Here is a 24569-nt window from a genome sequence, read left to right on the forward strand (position 1 = left end):
CCCACACCCCCACCTGCCGTGCCATCCAGGCCCAGGCAGCACTGTCTCTTCCTTGCAGTCTATAATAGCATCCAAACTTGCCTCAGCCTCCACTCTGGAATTCTAACCCATTCTCTGTAGGGCAGCCAGAGTGAACTTTTTAAAACGTAAGTGGAATTATCTTTTCCCCTGTACATAGGCAATAGGCAATGGTCTAACCTCTGCATGTAGTCTGGCCCCTGAATATCATCTGCTGGCAAGATGGGAGTCACATTGGAAACTCCGTATCAAGCCAGACCCTCTGCAAGGCTGTATCCTCAGAGGGTGAAGTAGAAGAAGACCTGCCTTGTCTACAAGGCTGTGGCTCGGGGAAGGGGAAACAGAAGGAAAGAAGTCTCCTCTCAGACTGCCACTGTAACACCTTCCTCATGCAAGCCTGGAGTCAGAGCTCAATTACACCGATAACTGGAAAAACCTAACACCTAAACTTTGGTTTTCAGTGTTCTGGGTTAGTAGAGCCCTTTGGGGCAGCTGCAAAAGATGAAAATCCTCACTTTCAACCCAAACCTCAAAGAATTATCAGAGATTAAAATTCCAAGGAACATTCGTGTGTGTGTGCTTAGTCATGTCCGACTCTTCTGTGACCCCAGGGACTGTAGCCCGCCAGGCTTCTCTGTCCATGGGATTCTCCAGGCAGGAATACTGGAGTGGGTTGCCATTTCCTGCTCCAGGGGATCTTCCTGAACCAGGGATCAGACCCATGCCTCTTGGGTCTCCTGCATTGGCAGGCAAATTCTTTACCACTGTATAACCTGTGAAGCCTGAGCCCACCATTAAAAAAAAAGTCTAACAAATACCTAACTCAGAACTCCAGGAAGAGAGAAGAGAAAGATTGGGTGAGAGACTATACCAACTGAGAAAACAGATGAGAATTTTTTAGAATTAATAAAAGATAACAAACCTCAGAAACAAGAATCTCAACAAATAAACAGAATCTCAATAAATCCCAAGCAGAAAAGATAAGTCCTGCTGCTGCTGCTGCTAAGTCGCTTCAGTAGTGTCCGACTCTGTGCGACCCCACAGATGGCAGCCCACCAGGCTCCCCCGTCCCTGGGATTCTCCAGGCAAGAACACTGGAGTGGGTTGCCATTTCCTTCTCCAATGCATGAAAGTGAAAAGTGAAAGTGAAGTCGCTCAGTCGTGTCCAACTCTTAGCGACCCCATGGACTGCAGCCCACCAGGCTCCTCCATCCATGGGATTTTCCAGGCAAGAGTACTGGAGTGGGGTGCCATTGCCTTCTCTGAAGATAAGTCCTAGGAAGTCTTAATGACATTGAAGACATCTAAGACAAAAAGAGGATTTTAGAAGCAAGCAGAAAGAAAAAAGACACTTTACGAGCAAAACAAACAAACAAAAAAACCGACTGAGGGCTGACTTCTCAACAGCAAAAATGGAAACGATTAAACAATGGCATGTCGGCTTCCCTGGTGGCTCAGTGGGAAAGAAACCACCTACCAATGTAGGAGACGCAGGTTCAACCCCTGAGTCAGGAAAATCCCCCAAGGAAGCAAACTGCAAACCACTCCAGTATTCTTGCCTGGGAAATCCCGTGGACAGAGGAGACTGGCAGGCTACAGTCCATGGGGTCACAGAAGAGCCAGACACAACTTAGGAACTAAACAACCAAACAGTGGCGTATCCTCAAAAGGCTGAGATCACATAAACATCAACTTAGCAATGCCTGCACAGCAATACTCTCTCTCAAGAGTGAGGGCAAAATGAAGATGTAATTTTGAACAAATAAAAAACATTAGTCTACTACAAATAGTCCCTTACTTAGTGAGTGAAAGTCACTCAGTCATGTCAGACTCTTTGCAACCCCATGGACTATACAGTTCATAGAATTCTCCAGGCCAGAATACTGGAGTGGATAGCCATTCCCTTCCTCAAGGGATCTTCCCAACCCAGGGATCAAACCCAGGTCTCCCGCATTGCAGGCAGATTCTTTACCAGCTGAGCCACCAGAGAAGCCCAATTCCTCACTAAAATAACTTCTAAAAGATTACCTTCAGGAGAAAGAAAATAATCCCAGCAGGTCTGAGTTGTAAAACAGAATAATGAACAAAGAAAATGGTAAACGTGTGGGTAAATCTAACATACACTGAGACTGGGTAAAATAAGGTTAATGTCTACTTTGTGAAGTCAAAACAAAGACACAGTATAATAGAAGTAAAATATCGGGCAACAAGAGCACATAAGTCAGGAGAAATGCAACCACAACGAAAGCATCCTAAGATCCCTGTGTTATTAGAAGGAGAGTAAAGTTACTTTGCAAAATTATTACACATATTAAATTTTCTAAGATAACCCCTAGAAGAACAAAAACAGATTGTATAACTTCCAGACTAGTATGGGGGGAAAATGGAAAAAGAAAAAAAAAAAAAAGAATTTAAAAAGATATGCAATCTATAATCACAGAGGGAAATGTTATTAATAATATAATTCTTCAAGTAATTAATAGGTCAGACAAAAATATTAAGGATACAAAATTTGTACTGTGCAATACATAAGATAATCTAATGTACATATATAAAATACTGCATTTAGTAACTAGAGAATACACACTTTTAATCACATACATAACCATGTATTAGGCTATAAAGGAAAAAAAAACAAAAAAGTAAAGATAGAGGACATGAAGAAGGAAGGAAAGAAAGAAAGAAAGAAGAAAGAACAAACTTTAACCACACTGCCATTAAATTAGAAATTAATAATAAAGTAAGAAGAAATAACCTCATATGTTAGAAACTCAGAAAGCCATAATCCAAATAACCTGTAGGTCAAAGAAAAAATTTTCATGAAAATTTAAAATATATAGAACTAAAGGGTGATTCTTTTAATGCTACATAGCAAAACTTGTGGGTGTAGCTAAAGCAGCACTTAAGAGGCAAGTCTGTAGTCCTGAATGCTTTTATTAGAAGATGGTAGAATAAGCATCCAACCTAATGTCGGGGGCGGGGTGGGGGGGGGGGAGAATAAACTTTAAAAAGTCAAAGAAAAGAAATAAACAGCAGAAAGCCATGACACAGAAAACTAAGTTACAGTGGAGATGATCTTTGAAAACTTTTCAGTTGAGATACTTGAAGAATGTAAGAGTTAGCCAAAGAAAGGACAGGGACATTCTAAGGAAAAGGAAAACATGAACAAAGGGAAATGGCCCAGCATGAAGGTTCAAGATGTCATCAGTGTGGTGTTGGCAGATAAAGTTCAAGGCATGGAATATGTGAAGGGAATCTAGAGCAGCTTAGGGCCAATTGTGAATTAAAAAATAGTCAACTGTACCAAGTATTCATAGGCTGAGTACTTTACATGATTCCCTAGAGAAGGAAATGGCAACCTACTCCAGTATTCTTGCCTGGAAAATCCCATGGACAGAGGAGCCTGGCGGGCTACAGTCCATGAGGTCACAAACAGTCAGACACAACTGAGCGACTTCACTTACTTACTTTACATGATTATGTAAACTCTGGCAACAAAACAACTCCATGAGGCATAACTGTATTATGCGTATTCCACAGATAAACTGAGGCCTGGAGTAAAATTTCTCCAGGGTTACACAGTGTACAACAGTTACTGAACACAGTTGTTCAAAACAGTGACAACAAGGCTGAAAAGCCCATGCTTGTAATTGCCGTGCAATACAACATCACTGAAGGGCTTCATAATGGAGCCTCCATAACCAGACCAAACTTTATTCTTCAGGCAAATGTTTGAATCCCCCCCAAAAACAAAACTCCTTCTTATCATGCAAGTCTGGGGTGCTGTTACAGCTGCCACTGCTTTATGTCACCAGGACAGGATTCTGCTAGATACACGTATCCAAGGAGTCCTGTACTGCTAATAGGCAACATTGTAACACAGAACTAACATGTGGAATTAACAACAGGAGGCACTGGACTAAATTGAGTTCCTGAAGCATATTTCTAATTACTACCGAGAAGACAAGTACTGTTCAATGATGAGAACTGGATCAGCAGACAGCATTTTTTTCAACAGCTTTATTGAAATATAATTCACAGATCATACAGTTCACCCATTTAAACTGTACAATTCAACATTTTTCAGTATACTCATAGAGTCGTGTAACCATCAGTCAACATATTTAAGGACATTTTCATCACCGCAAAAAGAAATCCTGTACCCACTAAGTCACTCCTCACTCCTCCCACCAAAAGCCTCCCTCATCCTCAGCTCTAGGCAGTCATTAATCTACTTTGTGTCTAAAGATTTCCCTACTCTCAACATTCATACAAATGGAATCATGGCCTTCTGCGACTGACTTCATTCACCTAACACTGTAACACAGAACTAACATGTGGAATTAACACGTTATAAAGCTTATCCATGTTGTGGCATATATCAGTATTTCATTCCTTTTTACCGTCAAATACTATTCTACTATATGGATATTTCACATTTTAGTTATCCTTCAGCTGACGGACCTTTGGTTGTTTCCACTTTTGTCTATTGTGAATAATGATGCTATGAACACTAGTCTACAAGCGTTTGTGTGGACCTATGTTTTCAGTTCTCTTGGGTGTACACCTAGGAGTGAATTGCTGGCATGGGGCAATTCCGTGTTTAACACTTGGAGGAACTGCAGAATTGTTCTTCAAATCATTTTACTTTCCCACGAGCAGTGTACGAAGGTTCCAATTTCTCCACCTTCTCACCAACACTTATTATCTGTCTTTTTTATCAGAGACACACTAGTGCATACAAAGTGGTATTTCATTGTGGTTTTGATATTCACTTTCCTAATGGCTAATGATGACATGACATTTTAACTGGCTCTTAATGTAGCCTTTTTTCACACAAGAGGTATTTTTGACAAAACCTAAGAAATCCCATGGATGGAGGAGCTTGGTAGGTTGCAGTCCGTGGGGTCGAGAAGAGTTGGACACGAGTGAACGACTTCACTTTCACTTTTCACTTTCATGCATCGGAGAAGGAAATGGCAACCCACTCCAGTGTTCTTGCCTGGAGAATCCCAGGGACAGGGGAGCCTGGGGGCTGTCGTCTATGGGGTCGCACAGAGTTGGACACGACTGAAGCGACTTAGCAGCAGCAACAGCAAGAAATGCCCTTGGAGACTTCCAGCAGTTTCCCTGCCCAACTGTACATGCAATGTCCAAGCCTTACCTCATGGGTAGAAGAACAGGGGTGGGATAAAAAACCAGATACAAGGAGAGGGTCAGGGATGGGTAGAAAATCAAGCATGTCCACTGAAAACATTATTTGAAAAGTTAAAAGTGGCTTATATTTTGATATGGCTATTTTGATTTAGATATAATGACTATACCAAAAGAGCCATGTCAAAATGCCCTGCTTTGAGCTAGGCACTGATTATTAGAATTAGATTTGGTAAAGACAAAGAGAAGATTCATTTATTTCACTCTTTCCCCAATATTTGTCATTATATTCTTCAAACTTTAGCACTTACAGGAACTCTCATACACTATTAACTGCTACAACTTTTTTGGAAAGCAGTTTGGTAATACATTCCAAAGGCCTTAAGATGTATATGCCTTTTAACCTAATTATTTCACTTCTGGAAAGTTGTCTTAAAATAATGTGAAATAAAGGGGAAAAAACTAAACCATAAATTTTTTCACAGAAAAATCAATCTAAACATTTAATAATATGGAAATAAATAATGAAATACATTTCACTGAATGAGATATTTTATACAGTTAAAATGACATTTATGACAAGTTTGTATACTGTGAAAAATGTTTATAATGTGGGTATTAATACTAACATAAAATAATATTAGCTTTGTCAAACATTAACATAATTTTATCAGCTTTATAAAATATAAAAATATATGCCTATAAGAAATATTGGAGTCAAATTCTTCAAAATAAAAAGTCATTGCATCTCAGTGGTGGGATGATAAATGGGTTTTTTTCTATTTTTTGCAAATTTTTAATATTTAAGCAATGTACAAGGATGATTTACATAAGTGATAAATATGGTTTTAAATAAAACTAACAACCAGGCTCAAAGCCCAGTCCTGCACTGAACGATTTCAGTAAACACCAACTTCCAGTGGTCTTGCTTCCAAGAGCCAGGAAATCATACTCCACTTAGGGAAACAGTATGATCCACTGAACAAGATATGGCCAGAGAGCCAGGACTCTGCCCTCGAATTCCAAGCAGTGTGTGACTTAACACCTTTGAAGAAGGGGAGAGTTGAAACAGATGACATACTTACTGCATACTGACTTTGGAATACGGTTACGTATGTTATTAACGTGGGACAAGTATCACAATGCCCCCTGTGACAGACTAATAGTGGTGGGGATTCAAACGCAAACCTAACTCCACTCCACACTGACACCTGTGAAACAGAAATAAGGAGTCTACCATGCTTACTGCACAAAGTAAACGTCAACTGGGATAAATGTATGTGACAGTCCCCCAAAAATATCTAGTTCCTTGAAAGGTAAGACTCTAACGCCCTCCACTGCTGCTGCTGCTGCTAAGTCACTTCAGTCGTGTCCAACTCTGTGCAACCCCACAGACGGCAGCCCACCAGGCTCCCCTGTCCCTGGGATTCTCCAGGCAAGAACACTGGAGTGGGTTGCCATTTCCTTCTCCAATGCAGGAAAGTGAAAAGTGAAAGTGAAGTCGCTCAGTTGTGTCCGACTCTTAGCGACCCCATGGACTGCAGCCTACCAGGCTCCTCCGTCCATGGGATTCTCCAGGCAAGAGTACTGGAGTGGGGTGCCATTGCCTTCTCCTAAAGCCCTCCTAATTCTCTAAGAATTTAATAGCACTTGAGGATGAAATTGTGTGTTTCCTCTGCCTTCTTAAGCTAACAAGTCAACAATAGAGATTGCTTTTAGTGACTAGCGAGACAAAAATGTTTTAAATTATAATAATGTAAATCATGCAAGGCAAATGAGTATTAGATGTCTAAATGTCAACAGCAGGGGAAATATTTACAATACAAATGGGAAAAAAAGTAACCACTCATAATATTTACAAACCAATAAGAAAAACATAAACACACAAAATATCAACATAAACAACCCAAAAGATAAATGAACAAAAAATACACATGTAGGTATTTCACAGATGAAACAGTACAAATGACTAAAAAACCTACACAAAAATCCCAACCCTCATGACAATCACAAAAATGTAAATTAAAAACTCATATTTTTACCTATTAGTTTGGCAAAGATTTAGCAGATTAACAGGATACAGCATTGGAGATGATATGAGAAGACAAGCACTTTCAAACACTACTGGTGGCAACTTGACAATAACTATCAAAATACAAAGTGCACGTAACATTTGACCCAACACATCCTACAGAAGCATTTGCACAAGTAAATACTTAATGTCTGAAGAGGGATGTTTACTGCACCATCTTTTGTAATAGCAAACAAAACACAGAAACACATCCATCATACATTTGATGGTGGTACATCCATCAGATGGGCTCTTTGGTTGTTAGCAAAATGAAATGAACCTGTATGTACTAACAGAGAATGATGTCCACAAAGTACTGCTAAAGAAGCACTTGCCAGACACCATATACACTGATGGTGGCATTTAAAATAACATGAAAATTGTTTCTATTTATATATATACACACTTGTGTCTCTACACATGATGTCTAGTTGGTGGTCATTAGCAGGATGTTCTGATTCTCTTTGCACACTCATGGTAGGACTGTATATCCCAGCCCCACTGAAATTCACCAGGCTAAGGATTTTGCTTTGACAAATGAGATGTGAGCACAATCACCTCCGAGTCGAAGGCTTAAAAGCTGGCGTGGCATTTATCATGTTCCCTTCCTCCTGGTGACTCACTGAAGCAGGTGCCGAGCTGGAAGCCTGGATCCCTGGATAATCAAGATGGTGGCAGACGCTTGTCCCCACAACCCCACCCCTAAGTGTGAGCAAGAAGGAAACTTCTGTTGTACTTCTGTTGATACTCCAGCACAATTGAGTGGTCCTGATACACACAGGAATAAGAAAAAATGTCTGGAAAAATACATACCAAACTGTAATCTTGATGTTACCCTAAGGAAAAGAGATAGGATGGGAGACAGAAAGGGCAGGGAATGGGGGTGGGGTGGGGTGGGAAGCACTCTGGGGTTTTACTTTATATACTTGGGAATTATATAAATTTTCATAAGCACATATTGTTTTTAGAATTTGAACACAAGGTATTTGTAAATAATGGAAGATGTCCAAAAGTTTTTAGATTGTTGCTTTTAAAAATTCCAATAACTGCAGTTCTAACACAAAGAGAAATAAAATCTCCCCGTGACCGTAAGGAACAGAATATGAAAACTGGCCTCTGCAAGAGTTCTAGGCAGAGGGACTGAAGGGCTCCTTTGAAAAGTAACACTGTACTTAGGGATGCACACGAGACAAACTGCCCTATTCTTTCAGCTCCATTAAGGGTACAAAGGTTTTACTCAGATGACACAGAAGCAGATGGGGGAAGAGAAGGAGCCATCAGCAAATGGCTGCTAGCTAGGACTTAGGAAGCATTTATAAAAATTACTGGATGACGGTTCCCAAACATGCAGAGAAACAAACATGCACGCAAATGGCGGCCGAGGCAGCTGTGAAGGCAGGACCCGATATGATGTGATGCAGAACAAAAGATGTCAGTCCATCTGGAACAGAGAAACAACATCATCGTTCTCTCTGGCAAAACCACAGCCTTTGTGGAGGAATCTCAGGGAATGACTGGGCTGCAGAGGAGCAACCACATGGAAAGGAGGGTTCAAAACTAATCAACGCAATAAGGTTATTTGCCTGTTGACGCCATCCATTTTGTATTATAAAACTGAATTAAAATGTCACGGAAATTCATCAGAGGGAAAGTCAACTAACGGGTATTCTTATTTGAAAGTACCAGGCACTTTCAAGATCTTCAGAATTAATCCTCACAAGCCTACCACCTATTTTATGCTCTTTCTTACAGATGAGGAGCCTTTGGCTCAGAGAGGTAAAGGAACTTGGCCGGGGCCACAGAGCCAAGATTCACACCCATGTCTGGTATGGTCTTTCCAGGGTCAGTGGGGAGGGCTGCTTAGGGATGGAAGGAAGAAGTAAAGACATCAGCCCAGGGAATTTGCTTCTCTGTTCACATCAACAACCTCCTTATTTGTTTTATGACCACAAAAGTTAAGTACTGATGTCACTCAAATAGCTAAAATAAACTTCCAGTGTTGACATACATAGTTAATATACCAGAGTATGAGACTGGCACCAGGCTCAGAATGGAAGCCTTAAAATGTTCAGTTAAACCCACAAAACTTTAAAAGTATAATTGGCTTCAAAAGAAAAGAATTTTAAATCAGTGTTATTTCAAAAAAATTTTAGGGACCTCCCTGGCGGTCCAGTGGGTAAGACTTGGCCTTCCAATCCAGGGGGTGCACGTCTGATCCCTGCTCGGGAAGCCATCATCCCACAGGCCTCGACCAAAAAACCAAACCATAAAACAGAAGTTTTAACAAACTTAAAGTTTGTAATAAACTCAACAATGACTTTAAAAAATGGTCCACATCAAAAAAAAAAATCTTAAAAAATTTTTTAAACCTAAACTACATCACATTGATATTTGTGCAAAATGTACCTGCCCTTATCACACAGAGGTCTCTGGGTGTGTTTGTTATCTGCTGTATCCCAAGAATTCAAATATAGCCTGGCACAAAGTAGGTCTCAGAGTATTTGTCAAATGATTCAAATGAGCTGTCAAGTGTGTTTAACCAGTAACCTACATATGAAGACAGAATTCTATACTAGTTGTCTTCTGGTTTAAAATACATATATAAAATCAAATAGCCAATGTCTATAGTTACCCAATAAAAGGAAAAGTACCGTTAACTGAATGCAAACAATGTGCCCAGCACTGGGTGAAGGCAATTCACGTATGTCCCCTCATTTAATCTCACAAGGACTCAGCAGGAATCACTGCGGCCCACCGATACAGTTGAAAAAACTGACGCTCAGAGTGGTTCTGTATGCAGGACCCAACCTGCTTGGTCACACAAGGAATTAGTGGCAAGGATTTTAACCCATCTGTGTGAATTTCAAAGTCCCTGCTAGCTCCAGGACGTACTACTTTCCGTCTAGAGAAGCCACTTAAAGAGTGGCCAATTACTTTTATAATATGTTCTTTTCAAGGGATAGATTTAAAAGAAAATGTATAATTGAATTTTTGTATTCAACTTCTGACAGAAAACCGGAATACTTCCAAAATCGAGGCTATTTACAATAGAGAGCATATTTCTGTAACACGGAAAACTGCTCTAATAATTGCAATACCTGCTTAAAAACTAAAATTTTAATTTGTACTAGTTATAGAACTGGAATATGAGCTCCTGGAATACACTGTCTTTTAAATGAGAGGCATTAGTGTGGATTCATGAGGCTTTTATACATATTGTATTGTTCAAGTAGGAGTGGTAGTGAATTGTGATTTTTATGGCATGACAAGTTTAACTTTCAAAGGAAAAATTCTAGTGTGCTAGGTGTTAAAATAACATGTCTGTTGAAGGAGAACATTGGATGCAGTAGGCTATAAACTGTCCTTAAACATAAGGCTGTTTTCAAAAACTGGAAAGTAAATTGCAATGACTATAATTAAAATGAGGAAGGGGGGGAAGGTTAAACTATCCAATTTTTCATTTTCTAATCTGCCTTCATCCACCAAGAGTCTGCAACATGGAGGTTCACGCAGCAGGCTCAGGCCCCGCAGAGGAGCAAGGCCACTCGGCTAGTCAATGCACCAGAATCTCTTTCCCCTCGTGGGCAGCCACGAGATAGGATTCGGAAAGTGCAGACACCAAAGGCTCCCTCTGCCAGGCGGGATATATTTCAGTATGTTTTATTTTAAGTCCTATTTGCAACGTCAGCCTCCTGGTTCTAAGTGACACCATTGCCATTCGAGAGTTATGAGTCAGATGAGGAACGGGAGGGTTCAGAAGTGGAGGATTATACAACACACTGAAAAGTGGGCTTGGGAACAAGGCAGACTGTTTGAACCCTGACTCTCCCACTTCTGAACCCAATTCCATTTCTTCAGTTGTTATCTGGGGGGCAATTCCCTGGCAGTCCACTGGTTAGGACTCCATGTTCTCACTGCCAAGGACCTGGGTTCCAACCCTGGTCAGGGAACTAACATCCCACAAGCCTTATAGTGCTGCCAAAAAAAAAAAAAATGTTATCTGGGAATAGTAATAACAGAATAACTCCTTGCAGGGTGGATTTTAGCAAAGGACTGGCAAAGAAGACAGTAGAGGCTTGTGTACTGGCTGTACGCACAGGCCCTGGATGGCTCAGACACCTGTTGCCCGCGCGGCCTTGGACTACCCCTGAACCAACCTCCTCTCCACCTCGGTTTCCTCAGCTGTAAACTGGAAATAATGGGGGAAAATAAAAAGGAAGTAATGGGATCCACCTCATAGGGCTGCTGTGAGGATTAAATAAAATAATACATAATAAGTGTTCTATATAAGTTTTAATGAGCAGAAAGCACTTAGAACATAAAGCCTAGCATGTAATATGATGTTTCAAAGACAGTAACTAACATCACGCAGGTTGTAAGTAGGATGATATCCTAAGTATATACATGCTTCGAAGAAAGGCTGGATACATTTCTGAAAACAACACATGATTTGGACACTCTTGAAGCAAAGAGCTCACTCTGTAATAGATCTTGTGAAAGTCACTCACTCGTGTCCAACTCTTTGAGACCCCATGGACTGAAGCCTATCAGGCTCCTCTGTCCATGAAATTCTCCAGGCCAGAATAGTGGAGTGGGTAGCCATTCCCTTCTCCAGGGGTCATCCCAACCCAGGAATTGAACCCAGGTTTCCCACATTGCAGGCGGATTCTTTACTGACTGAGCCACCAGGGGAGCCCTAATAGATCTTGGGATAGGGCTTATGCCAACTGTTATCAACAAAGGTCCCTCTATCAAATCTCTCAGCGCCCTTGATCACGTTAGCTGGTGTCCATGACACCACCATGTACATATACACTGACATCTCCAAGGAGAGCAGCTCGCAAAAACAGTGGCATCTGCTCTCCACAGTGTCTTTTCCCTACGGTTTTCTTTAATGAGGGTGTCCAAACTGCAAAAAGAATATACAGGAGAGGCAGACAGAGGCTCACATGATTAGAAGAGAAGCACGCATTTATGTAAATATTTATTGAGCTTCTACTATGAGCGAGGAACCATGTCTCTCTTTCACGTCTCAACTTCACAGTGACTCTATAAACATGATTTTGCCCTTCTAAAGTAAACTTTCATCTTACCTACAAATGTGCAGAGCTAACATTTATGAACTGTCCTTTGAGAAACATGGTGGGCACCATTGCATTAGACCTCACCGAGTGGATACAACTGAAAACTGAATCGTTTCAGAGAGTTGGTGTGGCTCCCTTGAGACTGACAGCGTGGGCAAGGGAAGCATGGTCTGTAAGCGGCAGGAATCTGTGATCATACTCAGCCAGAAGCACAAGCTTCCGGGCATGGCCTTCAGCGTCCTCCAATCTGGCTCCTTCTTCATCTCTCTCTGCTCTCTAAGCCGCCATCACCCCATCCTGTGTATAAAACCAAATCTCCCTGCCTTGGCTCCTCCTCTGTATGGAATGCCCTGTGCCCAACTCCACTCCCAGGCTGGACTGCGTTTGTCAGTGTACATGTCTGTCCCTGGAGGGTACGGAGAGAATCCCATCTGTGTCTATACCTGCCACCCCCCAGGGTCCACCAGCATCAGCCAGCAGGGAGCAGTGGCAAGGGCACAGAACAGGAGGTTGGTTTCGAATGGAAACCTGTTTCAGATGCCAGCTCTGCCCCTCACCAGCTGTCTGACCTCGTGTAAGTTAACCTCTGGGTACTTCGATTTCCTCCTGTGTAGAAATGGAGACCAAAGGGTTGTTGGGAGAATCAAATCCTTGGCTATATGTGGCGCACCCAGAAGAGCGCCTGGCACAGGGGAAGGGCTGTGGAAGGATTCATCATCGTTGCTCACTATCACTGTCACTACTGGTTACTGTTGTTAAGTGTCTGTTAATACAGAAAAGTGGGGGAAGAAGGGGGATTGAGCTCTGAAGCCAAGCAAATGCGGAGCTCCCTCGCTGGCTCGGTGCCGCCCTGCTGAACGGCCCAGTGGTGGAGCCCCTCACCACTTACTCGCAAAGGAGACACAGACCTTTCACTCTGGGTGGTACTCATGTCCTTGTTTCTCACTTGGGCTGCCCACCTGACCCGTGCCAGAGCCAGCTGGCTGGGGACTCCAACATCCCGCAGTGACAGCACAGCATGACATACGAAGGACGCTGCAGTTCAGTTCCTTGCAACCCAGCCCCCAGCAGGGTTCCTGCTGCTAGAACATCAGTGCTGAGCATTAGAGGTAAACCCTTCCAACAGCACCCCTGTAACAGATGGGGAAGCAAGCCTGGGGACGTTGTGTTTGCATTTTGTTAGTACCCAGTTTATATATATATATATAGATGTTACCTCTCATGAAGCCAACTTTGCTGCAGGTACTAAGAATACCATAATCATCGTTTAAACCTGGAAGGAACTTTCAAGTTTTCCTAGCCTGGCACTTTTCGAACTCCACATTCTATGGTGTGAAGATGAGATGTCAGCTCTGTGGTTAAGTCATCCGTTCATTCATTTATGGATCACCCACCACCTGCTGGGCATCAGGGACGCAAGTCAGAAACCACTCCTGTCCTCAGGACCTCACAGGCAAACAGGGAAGCGTGATGGTAGGTAAATAATCACACCTCTAATAGTAAAGTCCTGTTGGGAGTAAATTATGTTAAAACATCCTAGAATGAGCATCTCCACTTACACACCAGACAAAGCAGGGCTTGGAGGGAACAGTTACGGGTAGCACCTCAGAAACCGCTCACCCCTTCAAGTTCACCAGCACGAAGGCCTCACACAGACTAACACTACCATTATGTGGCTGCAGCAGCAGAGAGACTGGGAACCACGGACCTAGCTGGATCCACTCCCATTTGACAGACAGGCAAACTGAGGCTTAAAGAACTGAACTCACTTGCCAAAGTCCAAAGGCAGGTAAATGGAGAATGCTTAAGGTTTCGTAGTGGCTCACACAGGCTTCCCAAAGAGTCCACATCCCACAGCGTGGCACACGACCTGACCCCTGCTCACCCCTCCTGCCTCCGCTCTCACCATTCTGCCGCCCACTCTGTGACCCAGCCCTACCGAATTAGGTGTGAACCCCCGAATGCATCTCTGCTCTGTCTGTCCCACCCCCTGTGCCAGGGATCCAAAATCAACGATCCCTAATAATAATAATAAATAATTCCCAGAACTCAGCTCGGGGCTCTCTCCTCCAGGACATGGCCCTGACATGACGCTCCTCTACCTCCTAGAGCAGGTACACCTTTACACAGACACAGAAACACTCATCATGTAAGGTGTTCATCCATTCAACACATATTTATTGAGCACCTTCTGTGTGCCAAGCACCTGAGGAAACAGCAGTACATAACACAAGGCCCTTGCCCTCATGGAGCTTACATTCTAGTGAGGGAAACAGACAATAACCAATACAAAATCCAGTGTCACTAGAGTTCAGTGCTATGAAAAAATCAATATAGAAGAGCAAGCATCAGTTCAGGTGGGTGGGCGGCGGATACAGGTGAAGGCCTCTCTGACGGTGTGGCATTTGATCAGAGGTCTGAAGTGATAGAGAAAGCCATGGCAACAGCTGGGAAAGGAGCATTTCGGGAGCAGCAGCAGAGGCCCTGTAACTACTGCAGTGATTTCTTACTTGTGTCTTATCACTTACTGAACTTGGAGGTCCTTGAAGGCAAGGGTTACATCTTAAGCATCCTTGCTTCGCAGGGCCCAGCATCCACAGCGGACACTTACAGAATGAGTGACTGAAGCTGGACCAGCATGTGTGGCTGCTTATTTCTGAGTCTGAATGGCTCCATCTCTTGAGATCTGGCCAGTTTTGTGTGTCTCTCCCCAACCCTTGCCCCAGGGCTAAGTACAGGCCATGCTTGGGCCAATCAGCCTTCCTTCATTCTGTGGCCTGGTCTCAGCCCCTGGATCCTCCCTTCATTAGGGCTATGGTACTGACAAGCTCTCCATGTTTATCTCCTTTTGGTCTTCATATCTCCCACCTTGACCTAGGACCCTGTCCCAAAACCCAGACACCTAGTACTGGGAGCCACCCTCACTTTCTCCAGATTTCATGGGCATGAAAGCCCTCCCCTGATCCCCAAGCCCCAGGGCTGGGGGGCCCTGACACCTGGAATCAGACTACTCAATGGCTAACTCCTCCCTATCTGGAAATCTGCCCTGCCTGACTCTCAACTCCCCTCCAAACCACATGACTCCTACTGCTGGGACAGCAATCCTCTGACCTCATTAATTCTGTCTGTGGCCATCTCTCTGCATGTTCCCCCTTCATTATACCATTCCTGAAAGTCTTCTCTAGCCAAGGCCCAGGGCTGCTAAGGTCCTGCGTCCTCGTGTCTGTTACAGATTTGGGTCCAAGCCTCCAGATTCGACTACCCTGAACCACATCCTGACACTCCCCAAAGCACATTAAATAACAGTGAGTAAGTGAGTGAAGTCACCCAGTCGTGTCCGACTCTTTGCGACCCCATAGACTATAGCCTACCAGGCTCCTCCGTCCATGGGATTTTCCAGGCAAGAGTACTGGAGTGGGTTGCCATTTCCTTCTCCAGAGGATCTTCCTGACCCAGGGATCAAACCCGGGTCTCCCGCATTGTAGGCAGATGCTTTACCGTCTGAGCCACCAGGTAGGCACTGCAAATAAAGTCACATCCACTCAATCAACTACAACAGATTATCTCTGGATGTCACTGGTGCTTCAGCCCAACCCCTTCCAGATCTAAAATAAGTTCAAGGACAAATAACCCATTCCTTCACTCACCCTTTTGCCCACCAGTTCCTGATGCCTGTTTATATGCCAAGCCTTGGGACATAAAAAACCCAGCACCTACACTGTTGACAATGATACTGACGGTGATGTGATGTTGATGGTGGAAAGGAGAGAGGAGTGGGTGGTAAGATGAGTTCCCATTTATTGCAGACTTGGGTTATATTATAATACACAGTGAGTCTTCTAATACTAAGAAAACTATGAGGTAGGTACATTTAGCCTGACTTTACAGAGGAAGAAATAGGCTAAAGAAGTGAGGCAAGTTGCTCAAGGTCACACAGCTAAGTGACATGATGCTGAGACCCTAGTCTTTCTGCCTCCAAAGTAGGGGTTCAACCTCCTCAAGGGGCCACCCAGTAAACGCTAAACAAATAAAACTTAAGGAAGAAATGAAAGAGAGAGAGGATCGACGGCTTCAGGGACTCACAGCTGCTGGAGGAGACAGACATAAAAACAAATGTCTACAATGTGGGGGAGGCGAGTGCTGATAGCGGCTGGAGATCATGGAGCCAAGGGTAGCTGCAGGGGAGCTAGAGGAAGGACAAACTAACTCGACCTGGAGGGATCTAGAGCAGTCTTGAGGAAGTGACTTGGGGGCTAGGCTTTGAAGGAGAAGCAGTGAGAGGCTGACACGCGTGGCGCACAGCAGCAGGAGCTTGGCCCTGAGACCTAGCCTGAGCCAGCAGGCTCCTCTGAGGTCTTCCAGTCCACCCCCTGTGCCCACGCGGCCGGGCCGGGCCTCACCTCCTTCCACTTGAGCTGGCGGATGCTGATCTTCAGGGCGTCCAGGGAGGTCCTGGCCTTGGAGCTGTCCACGGTGACCGGCCGCAGAGAGCAGTACTCGTCGGGCTGGCCCGAGCTCCGCTTGCAGCTGCGGCCCTTGATCCTAGACTTCCCGTGCGGGCAGAGGCCAGACGCCGGCTCCGGCTTCGCCAGGGACACGGGCAGCGTGGGCGGCGGCCGCGGGGGAATGCGGGCGTCACCTTCCTCGGCCGCGCAGGGTGGCGCCGGGGCCGGCTCCTTGGGCTGCTCCTCCCCCGCCTTGCGCTCGGGTTCCCCGGCCGCGCCGGGGTCCACGCGGACCTGCTCCTTCGCCGCCTGCGCTTTGGTCGCGGCCACGGCCTCCGCCTCCCACCAGGCCGCCAGCTCCCTCTCGGGGCTGCCCCGCAGCATGGCCCTCAGGGTTGGTGCCAACGCCAGTGACGGAGCCGCCGCCGCCGCCGCTCCGCCGCCCCGGCCCCCGACCAAACTGCCGTCGCTGCCGCCGCTGCCGCGCGCTCCCCTCCCGAGCCGGTTGCCATGATCGCTCAGGCTCCGGTTGACAAGGGCAGTCGCCCACTGGACGGGGCCCGAGAAGGGACAATCGCCGTCACAGGCCCGGCGACCTCATAGGCGAGGCTGCTCACGTGGTCAGGCCTGTCACAGAGGCGGCGGCGGACATCTTGGAAGAGGGCGGAAGCGGCCTCGGCCCGCCCACTCCAACACGCTGGGTAGCTAGCTGAGCTCCCAGAACTTGGAGCCGACACGCTGGAGATGAGCTTGAGAGTGAAACAGCTATCGGAGCTTGCAGGGCTTCTGAGCCCCGAGACTGGGCCGGAGAGACGATAATTTCAAACAGGAAACCCACTTTCCTCCACTCCACGAGCACTCACCGGGATAACTCCTGATCCGATGGAGGAGGCACAACCTCATCCATTCTAGGCACTTCCACCCTCAGAAAGAATCTCAGCCTGATGATGGAGATAACAAGTCCAGACCCTCAAGGAGCGGCTGCTCGTTTGAGGAAATCGCTTTCTCGTCCTGGGAGAGCCCCCAGACTGAGAGGGGGGACACCTTTCCCTGTTCTCAGGGAGCTCGCAAAGGAATGGGGCAGCCATGGGAAACCTGCAGATTTGCGGTTTAGTTGAGGGCATCAACCAACCCCTTTTCATATTATGTCATTAAGAAAGAAATTTGGTATCAATAAAATACACATAAAATCTGTCATTTTAACCATTTTTTTAGGTATAGCCAAGGGCGTTAACACAGTCACATTGTGCAAACATCACCATTTATCTTCTGAACTTTTTCATCTTCTCCAACTGAAACTCTGTACCCGTTAAACTCTTAACTCACAGCCCCCGGACCTCCATTCTCCTTTCTGTCTATATGAATTTGATAAACCGCCTCATATAAGTGGAATAATCTAACATTTATCCCTTCGTGTCTAGCTTATTCATTCAGCATAATGCCTTTGGGGTTCATCCGTGTTGTAATATTATCAGAATTGCATGCCTTTGTAAGGCAGAATAGTGCTCCATTGTATGGATAAAACTGCATCGTGTTTATCCATTCATTCGACAGTGGGCATTTGGCTTGTTTCCACATTTGTCTATTGTGAATGATGCTGATATGAACATGAATACACAAATACCTATTCCACTCCCTGCACTCAATTCTTTTGGGGTTGCCCTGTAGTTTTAAAGCCAATCCAAGTAGAGGGCTTTCCCGTCTCGCCTCAGGGAACCACATTTCGTTTTTTCGGGGGATGGAGCTGGGAAGGGAAAACACCTCATACTGAGGACAGTGGCTGTGGCAGCCCTCACTGGCAGCCACACTTTGCAGATGAAATAATGGTACAAGAGATGGAAAGCAGAGGAATCACAAGGAAGTATGCAGTTAAGTGCCAAATGAGCCAAAGAGTTAAAAAAAAAATTAGGAGTTCAAAGAATGGAGAATTTACTGAGAATTAGAAAGTTAGATAAAACTTCATATAAGAGAGGGAATGTAAACTGAGTCTTCAAGATAGAGTAAGAATCAGGCTGATAGAAGGAAAGGGATTTCCTTGTTGGCCCAGTGGCTAAGACTCAGTGCTCCTGATGCTGGGGGCCCGGGTTTGATCCCTGGTCAGGTAATTAGATCCCACATGCCATAACAAAGATAGAAGTTCCTGCACATCATAACTAAAAGCCAGAGTCAAATAAATAGATACATAAATAAAAAGAAAGCAGGTGGGGTGGTCCTTCCAGAGGCTGTGGACATGGCAGCCGTGTACAGTCATGCAGATGACCCGGGGGCCTCAAGGGGGCTGAAATGCAACTTGCTCTCTGCCCACCAAGCCTCACCCATTGAGGCTTTGTTCTGAAGAAAGGGGCACCTTTGCTGATTGGTTCAAAGGCTCCCAGGGCTAATGGAGGCCCTGTGCTGAGAGGGAGCTGAGGAAAAGGTGCAGTACAAGTAGATTTAAGAAGGGAATGGTTACGGTGATCAGCTTGAAATGTATAGAAATATCAAATCACTGTGCTGTGTACCAGGAACTAACATAATATTGTAACTCAATTATACTACAAAAACAAATTCAGAGAAAAAGAGGACAGATTTGTGGTTACCACATGGACAGAGGAGCCTGGCAGGCTATACAGTCCACGGGGTAGCAAAGAGTCAGACAGGACTTAGTGACTAAGCACAGCACACAGAGTTGGGGAGGTGAAGGGTTTGGGGGAGGGAAAACTGGAATAAGGCAGCCAAAAGATACAAACTTTCAGTTATGAGGTAAATAAGTATTAGGAATGTAACCTATTACATGTTAAATATAATTAACACCATTGTGTGTTATATATAAACATTTTAGAGTAAATCCTGTGTTCTCATCGCAAGAAAACATTTTTTTCTGTTTCTTTAATTTTGTACCTATCTGGGATGATGGATGTTCAGTAAATTGCTGTGCTCATCACTTTGTGATGTATGTAAATCAGATCATTATGTTGTACACAAACTTATACACTGCTTATGTCAATTATATCACAATAAAACTGGAAGGAAAAATAAATTTATTAATCCTGTAAAAAGGGGGAGGAGGGGATAATTGGTGCTTTCAAATTGTGGTGCTGGAGAAAACTCATGAGAGTCCTCTGGATTGCAAGAAGATCAAACCGGTGAATCCTAAAGGAAATCAACCCTGAATATTCATTGGAAGGACTGACGCTGAAGCTTGAAGCTCCAGTATTTTGGCCACCTGATGCGAAGAACTGACTCATTGGAAAAGACCCTGATGCTGAGAAAGATTGAAGGCAGGAAGAACAGGGGAATACAGAGGATGAGATGGTTGGATGGCATCACCAACTCAGTGGAGATGAGTTTGAGCAAATTCCTGGAGTTGGTGATGGACAGGGAAGCCTGGCGTGCTGCAGTCCACGGGGTTGCAGAGTCAGACACAACTGAGCGACTGAATAGCAACAAAAGTCATAAGCCTTTTCAGGAGGGCAGGGAACAGACTAGAATTGTGGAGACACAAGCCTTAGAGGCAAGTCCCATTAGGGCTCCCAGGCAGGGCTCTGAATGCTGTGGTGACCTCTGACTTCTCAGGAAACTCTAAAATGTGTTGGTGGAAAATCCAAGCCCTTGTGGGTCTCCTCACAGAGACGCTTCAGCTATGGCTGCAGAGGAGCAAAGAGCAGCAGAGACTCAGGGACCAGGAACACTTCCCCAGACACAAATACATCAAGAAGTACCTCTCTTTCCTTCACACACTCACGTCTTAGAGTCAGAGTTAGTTGTTTGTTTGCTTATGATGGACTGTCTCACCCACCAGAGTCCCAGTGCCACAGGTAAGGGTGTCCTGCCCTCGTTTACCATATCCCAGCACCCAGTCAGTGCCTGGCAGACCGTAGGCATTCAACAACCATTTTTTTGATTGATTAATGAATGAGTGAGTGAATGAACTAATGAATGAATGAGCCAAATGAATGAATGAAAGAAACTGCTCAGATATTTGACGATAAGAAAATACTTAGGCAAATAATGGCAAATGTCAGCCGCAGCTTTAGCCGTGTAGGATAAACATCATCCTGGTGATGTAACATCAAGGAAACTAGTGCAAGCCTGGTAATCACAATGCTTAAAGACTGCTCCGAGTAAACAAGGCCTGGGAGAAGCTAGAGACAAATGAGAATAGCTGTGATGCTGGAGTCATGAGATCTTGGTTGAGATTTACCTCTCAGGTTTGGCAAACTCTATCCATCCTCTTTCTAGAGGTTTCTGTTGTGAACCAGAAAGGCAGGCTAAGTCTTCCACGGTGACCTAGTATCCATGAGAACCCTCTCTGTCCTGAGCACTCACTGTACTAAGCATTTTGCATATGTTGTGTCATTTAAGCTTCACAGCAGCCCTGCGATCAGCACATTTTACAGATGGTGAAGGAAATTGCTGCCCAGAGAAGTTATTTGCCTAAGTCACACAGCTCATAAAGGCAAAGATACAATTCAAACTCAGGATTATCTGACACTTACACACAGCTCCCAAACCCACACTAACCCCCACACCAAGCCTTTGTTCACAAAACATAAGCCACATATGTTTAAACATAACTGTGTCCATATATATGTATATGTATTTATACCATATATGTGTGTGTATATATATATACATATATATATTTGTGCTTCCCAGGTGGTGCTAGTGGTAAAGAACCTGTCTGCCAATGCAGGAGACATAAGAAATGCAGGTTCAATCCCTGGGTTGAGAAGAGCCCCTGGAGGAGGGCATGGCAACCCACTCCAGTGTTCTTCCCTGGAGAATCCCATGAACAGAGGAGCCGGGTGGGCTATGGTCCACAGGGTCACAAAGAGACACAACTGAAGCAACTGAGCACACAGTGCATGCACACACACACACACACACACACACACATACACACACACACACACACACACTAATCCTCAGTGTATGTGGATTACATGAAAATTACATGCAGAGAAAATCTCTGGATTCAAAGATGTCAATATCTTAGTCAATATATGTAAAATCCACAAAAGACTTGTATCTTGAAAATATAAAGAATTATTTATATAACAAAGAGATGCTCAAAAATGGGAAAAGACAAAGATGCTGCTGCTGCTAAGTCGCTTCAGTCGTGGCCGACTCTGTGTGACCCCACAGACAGCAGCCCACCAGGCTCCCCCATCCCTGGGATTCTCCAGGCAAGAACACTGGAGTGGGTTGCCATTTCCTTCTCCAATGCATGAAAGTGAAAAGTGAAGTCACTCAGTCGCGTCCAACTCTTAGAGACCCCATGGACTGCAGCCTACCAGGCCCCTCCGTCCATGAGATATGCCAGGCAAGAGTACTGGAGTGGGTTGCCATTGCCTTCTCCTCAAAGACAAGGATAGTCATTCACAAAAGAAGATATCCAAATAGCCAATGAACATAAGGAATTGAGAAACTTCATGGGTCATCAGGGAATTGATCATTTGAGCCACAATAGGTTAAGGGGAAAAGACTAACGACACCAGCACATCCTTTGGCAAAAGAAGCCAGCCATAAAACAGTATTTTTATTTTTACATAAAGTTCCAGAACTTCGTGATGTTGGAAGTCAGCTTAGTTGCTACAGTTGGGAAGGAGGTTGGTGGATGTGGTTGGAAAGGGACGAAAAGAGGCTCCTAGGATTCTGGTATTGCTCTATTTCTGGGTCTAGTGATGGTCTCATTGATATTTTCACTTTGTTATAATTCATCAACTTGTATGAGTTGGGCTTTTCTGTAGGTTATATATATTTCAATAAAAAGTTTGGATAACAAATTTAAAAAAAAAGATGTCAGTATCTTAATAGTGGTTACTCTGAGCAATGGAACGAAGGGTGACTGTTTCCCTCTTGATTAAACTTTTGTATATTTTCCCAGTTTTCTACAATGGCCATGCTTTGTTTTGATAACGGGAAAATGTAATCCTTAAATAAAATGTCTTGATGCTTGTTCTATCGCTTTAATAGCAAGTCCATTTCCAAGGAGAGAGCCAGGAAGGGACAGTTTAGGGGACAGAAGTGTGGGTAGCATTTACTCCCATTGGTGGTTTCTGCCCTGTTGGTATCAGAGGCTGCCACCAGGTGGCGCCTGAGGTCCGGGTTTTGAAGAGGTTGAAGGAGGAGAGGCAGAGAAGATCCCCTAGCAACAAGCATCTGAATCAAATCCAACAGCCCCCTCGCCCCACCACCACCACCACCCACCCCGGCCGGCCTCTACTTGCAAACACACACTTTTGCACCTCTAGGCTTTTGCTAGTGTTGCTCGCTCTGCCTGGTACATCCTCCCAACGGCTTCCTGTCTGCTAAGTGAGCTGTTTATTCTTAAGGCTCAGATCCAAAATCTCCACCTCCTCCTAGACAAGGTGTGATAGAGCACCTGGGAGCACCCGAGTTCCTGGAAGAGCTAGTGGGCAATCCTAATGAGTGGACAAAAGGCTTCGTGTGCAGTTCTGGGTTGACTGCTTCCAGAATAGGTGGTTTCTTTTTGACTAACAATAATAGCCATCTTCGCTGAGCACGCCTGCATATCAAGCCCTGTTGTATACTCCAGCACTTTACTCCTCCCAAGCAACTCTCCAGGGAGGAATGTACCGTGTTCCCCCACATGACTGGGTTGGAGTCTGTGTTCTTCTTTGTGACCTCAGGCAAAACTTATGACTCCTCGGTCCTTGACTTCCCTCATCTGAAAATTGGGCTGATGATAACAGTTCCTATCTCAGAGTGCTGTTGTAAAAAGTGAGTTGAAACAGAGAACTTGCATTTAGTGGCCTATGAATGTTGGTGATCATTATAGTTCCCATTTTAGAGGTGAGGGGACTGAAGCTCACCAAGAGGAAGTCAGTGACTAAGTAACAGAACTGAAGTCCAAAGTTCAGTGTGGCCAGCGTGGAGCCCAGGCTCTTTCCATTCCACCTGTACTTTGTGCCATCACCTCCAGGTAGATCCTAACCCACTGAGAGGCCCTGACCTGGCCTTGTACCCTCTGGGCTTCCGTTTGCCCCATGCCAAGTGAAGAAGTTGGCCAGGATGCTCATAAAAAGTATGACATTTTAATAAACTGGTGAAGAAGATGGTGTGGAAAGGCTGGGTCTTGAGCTCCCGGCTCCATGCACCATGCATCTGGGCCATCAGCCTTAAGCCTAGAGACAGATTTCCTACTTCCCTGGCTGGACTCTCACACCACCCTTTGGAGAAGAGGAAATGCACAACCCTCTACCTGCAGGTAATAGAATCACGGCCAAGTCTGTGAAGCTCTCAGCCAGAAATAATGTAACTGACAATACGATGCCACCTTGCATTCTCCACATGCTTGGTGGAGATGGAGAATAAACAACACCTTTCAAAATACTTTTCCTTAAAGGTCAAGAGAAGTTGAAAGCCACTGCACTCTTCTAACAACAGCCTTCGCTCCTGGAGAGCTGTCAGGGTTTAAAAATATTTTATAAAGCAATCATCGGTATGCAATCAAGAGAGGTGCCTCCCCAGGTCAGAAAGTGGGGCCTGCTGGAGTGTTTCAGTGGAGTTGTGTTAGGGGAAGAACACAGTAGCAACAGTTCTAGCTTTACGAAACTTTGGAAAGCAGTGCTTTAAAAAAAGAAGAAAGGAAGGAAAGAGAGGAGGGGAAAAGAAGGAAAAAAGGAAGGAAGGAGAGGGAAGGAAGGAGGAAGATAGGAAAGAGAGAGAGAGAGGAAGAGGGGGAGGGGAAAAATAAATCCCTAATATTCCCACTGGCCTGGGATGGAAGAAATCCTTTTTCCTGGTTGGTTCAGGGATGAATTAAGCAGGGGCAGGGGGTGGGGGGTGATT

At 44.7% G+C, this 24569-nt stretch overlaps 1 protein-coding gene across 3 annotated transcripts in view; it reads right to left on the reverse strand.

Moving 5' to 3' along the window:
• Window positions 1-17323, reverse strand: part of TTLL11 (tubulin tyrosine ligase like 11) — a 269684-nt gene extending 252361 nt beyond the window's left edge. For all 3 annotated transcript variants that reach the window (XM_059891842.1, XM_059891843.1, XM_024999560.2), the window contains exon 1: window positions 16728-17323. In XM_059891842.1, the coding sequence (XP_059747825.1) occupies window positions 16728-17156 (429 nt within the window). In that variant the 5' untranslated portion in view covers window positions 17157-17323. The remainder of the gene's footprint in view (window positions 1-16727) is intronic.
• Window positions 17324-24569: the final 7246 nt, after the last annotated feature.

Source organism: Bos taurus, chromosome 11 (genome assembly GCF_002263795.3).
Source record: "Bos taurus isolate L1 Dominette 01449 registration number 42190680 breed Hereford chromosome 11, ARS-UCD2.0, whole genome shotgun sequence".
Lineage (NCBI taxonomy): Eukaryota > Metazoa > Chordata > Mammalia > Artiodactyla > Bovidae > Bos > Bos taurus.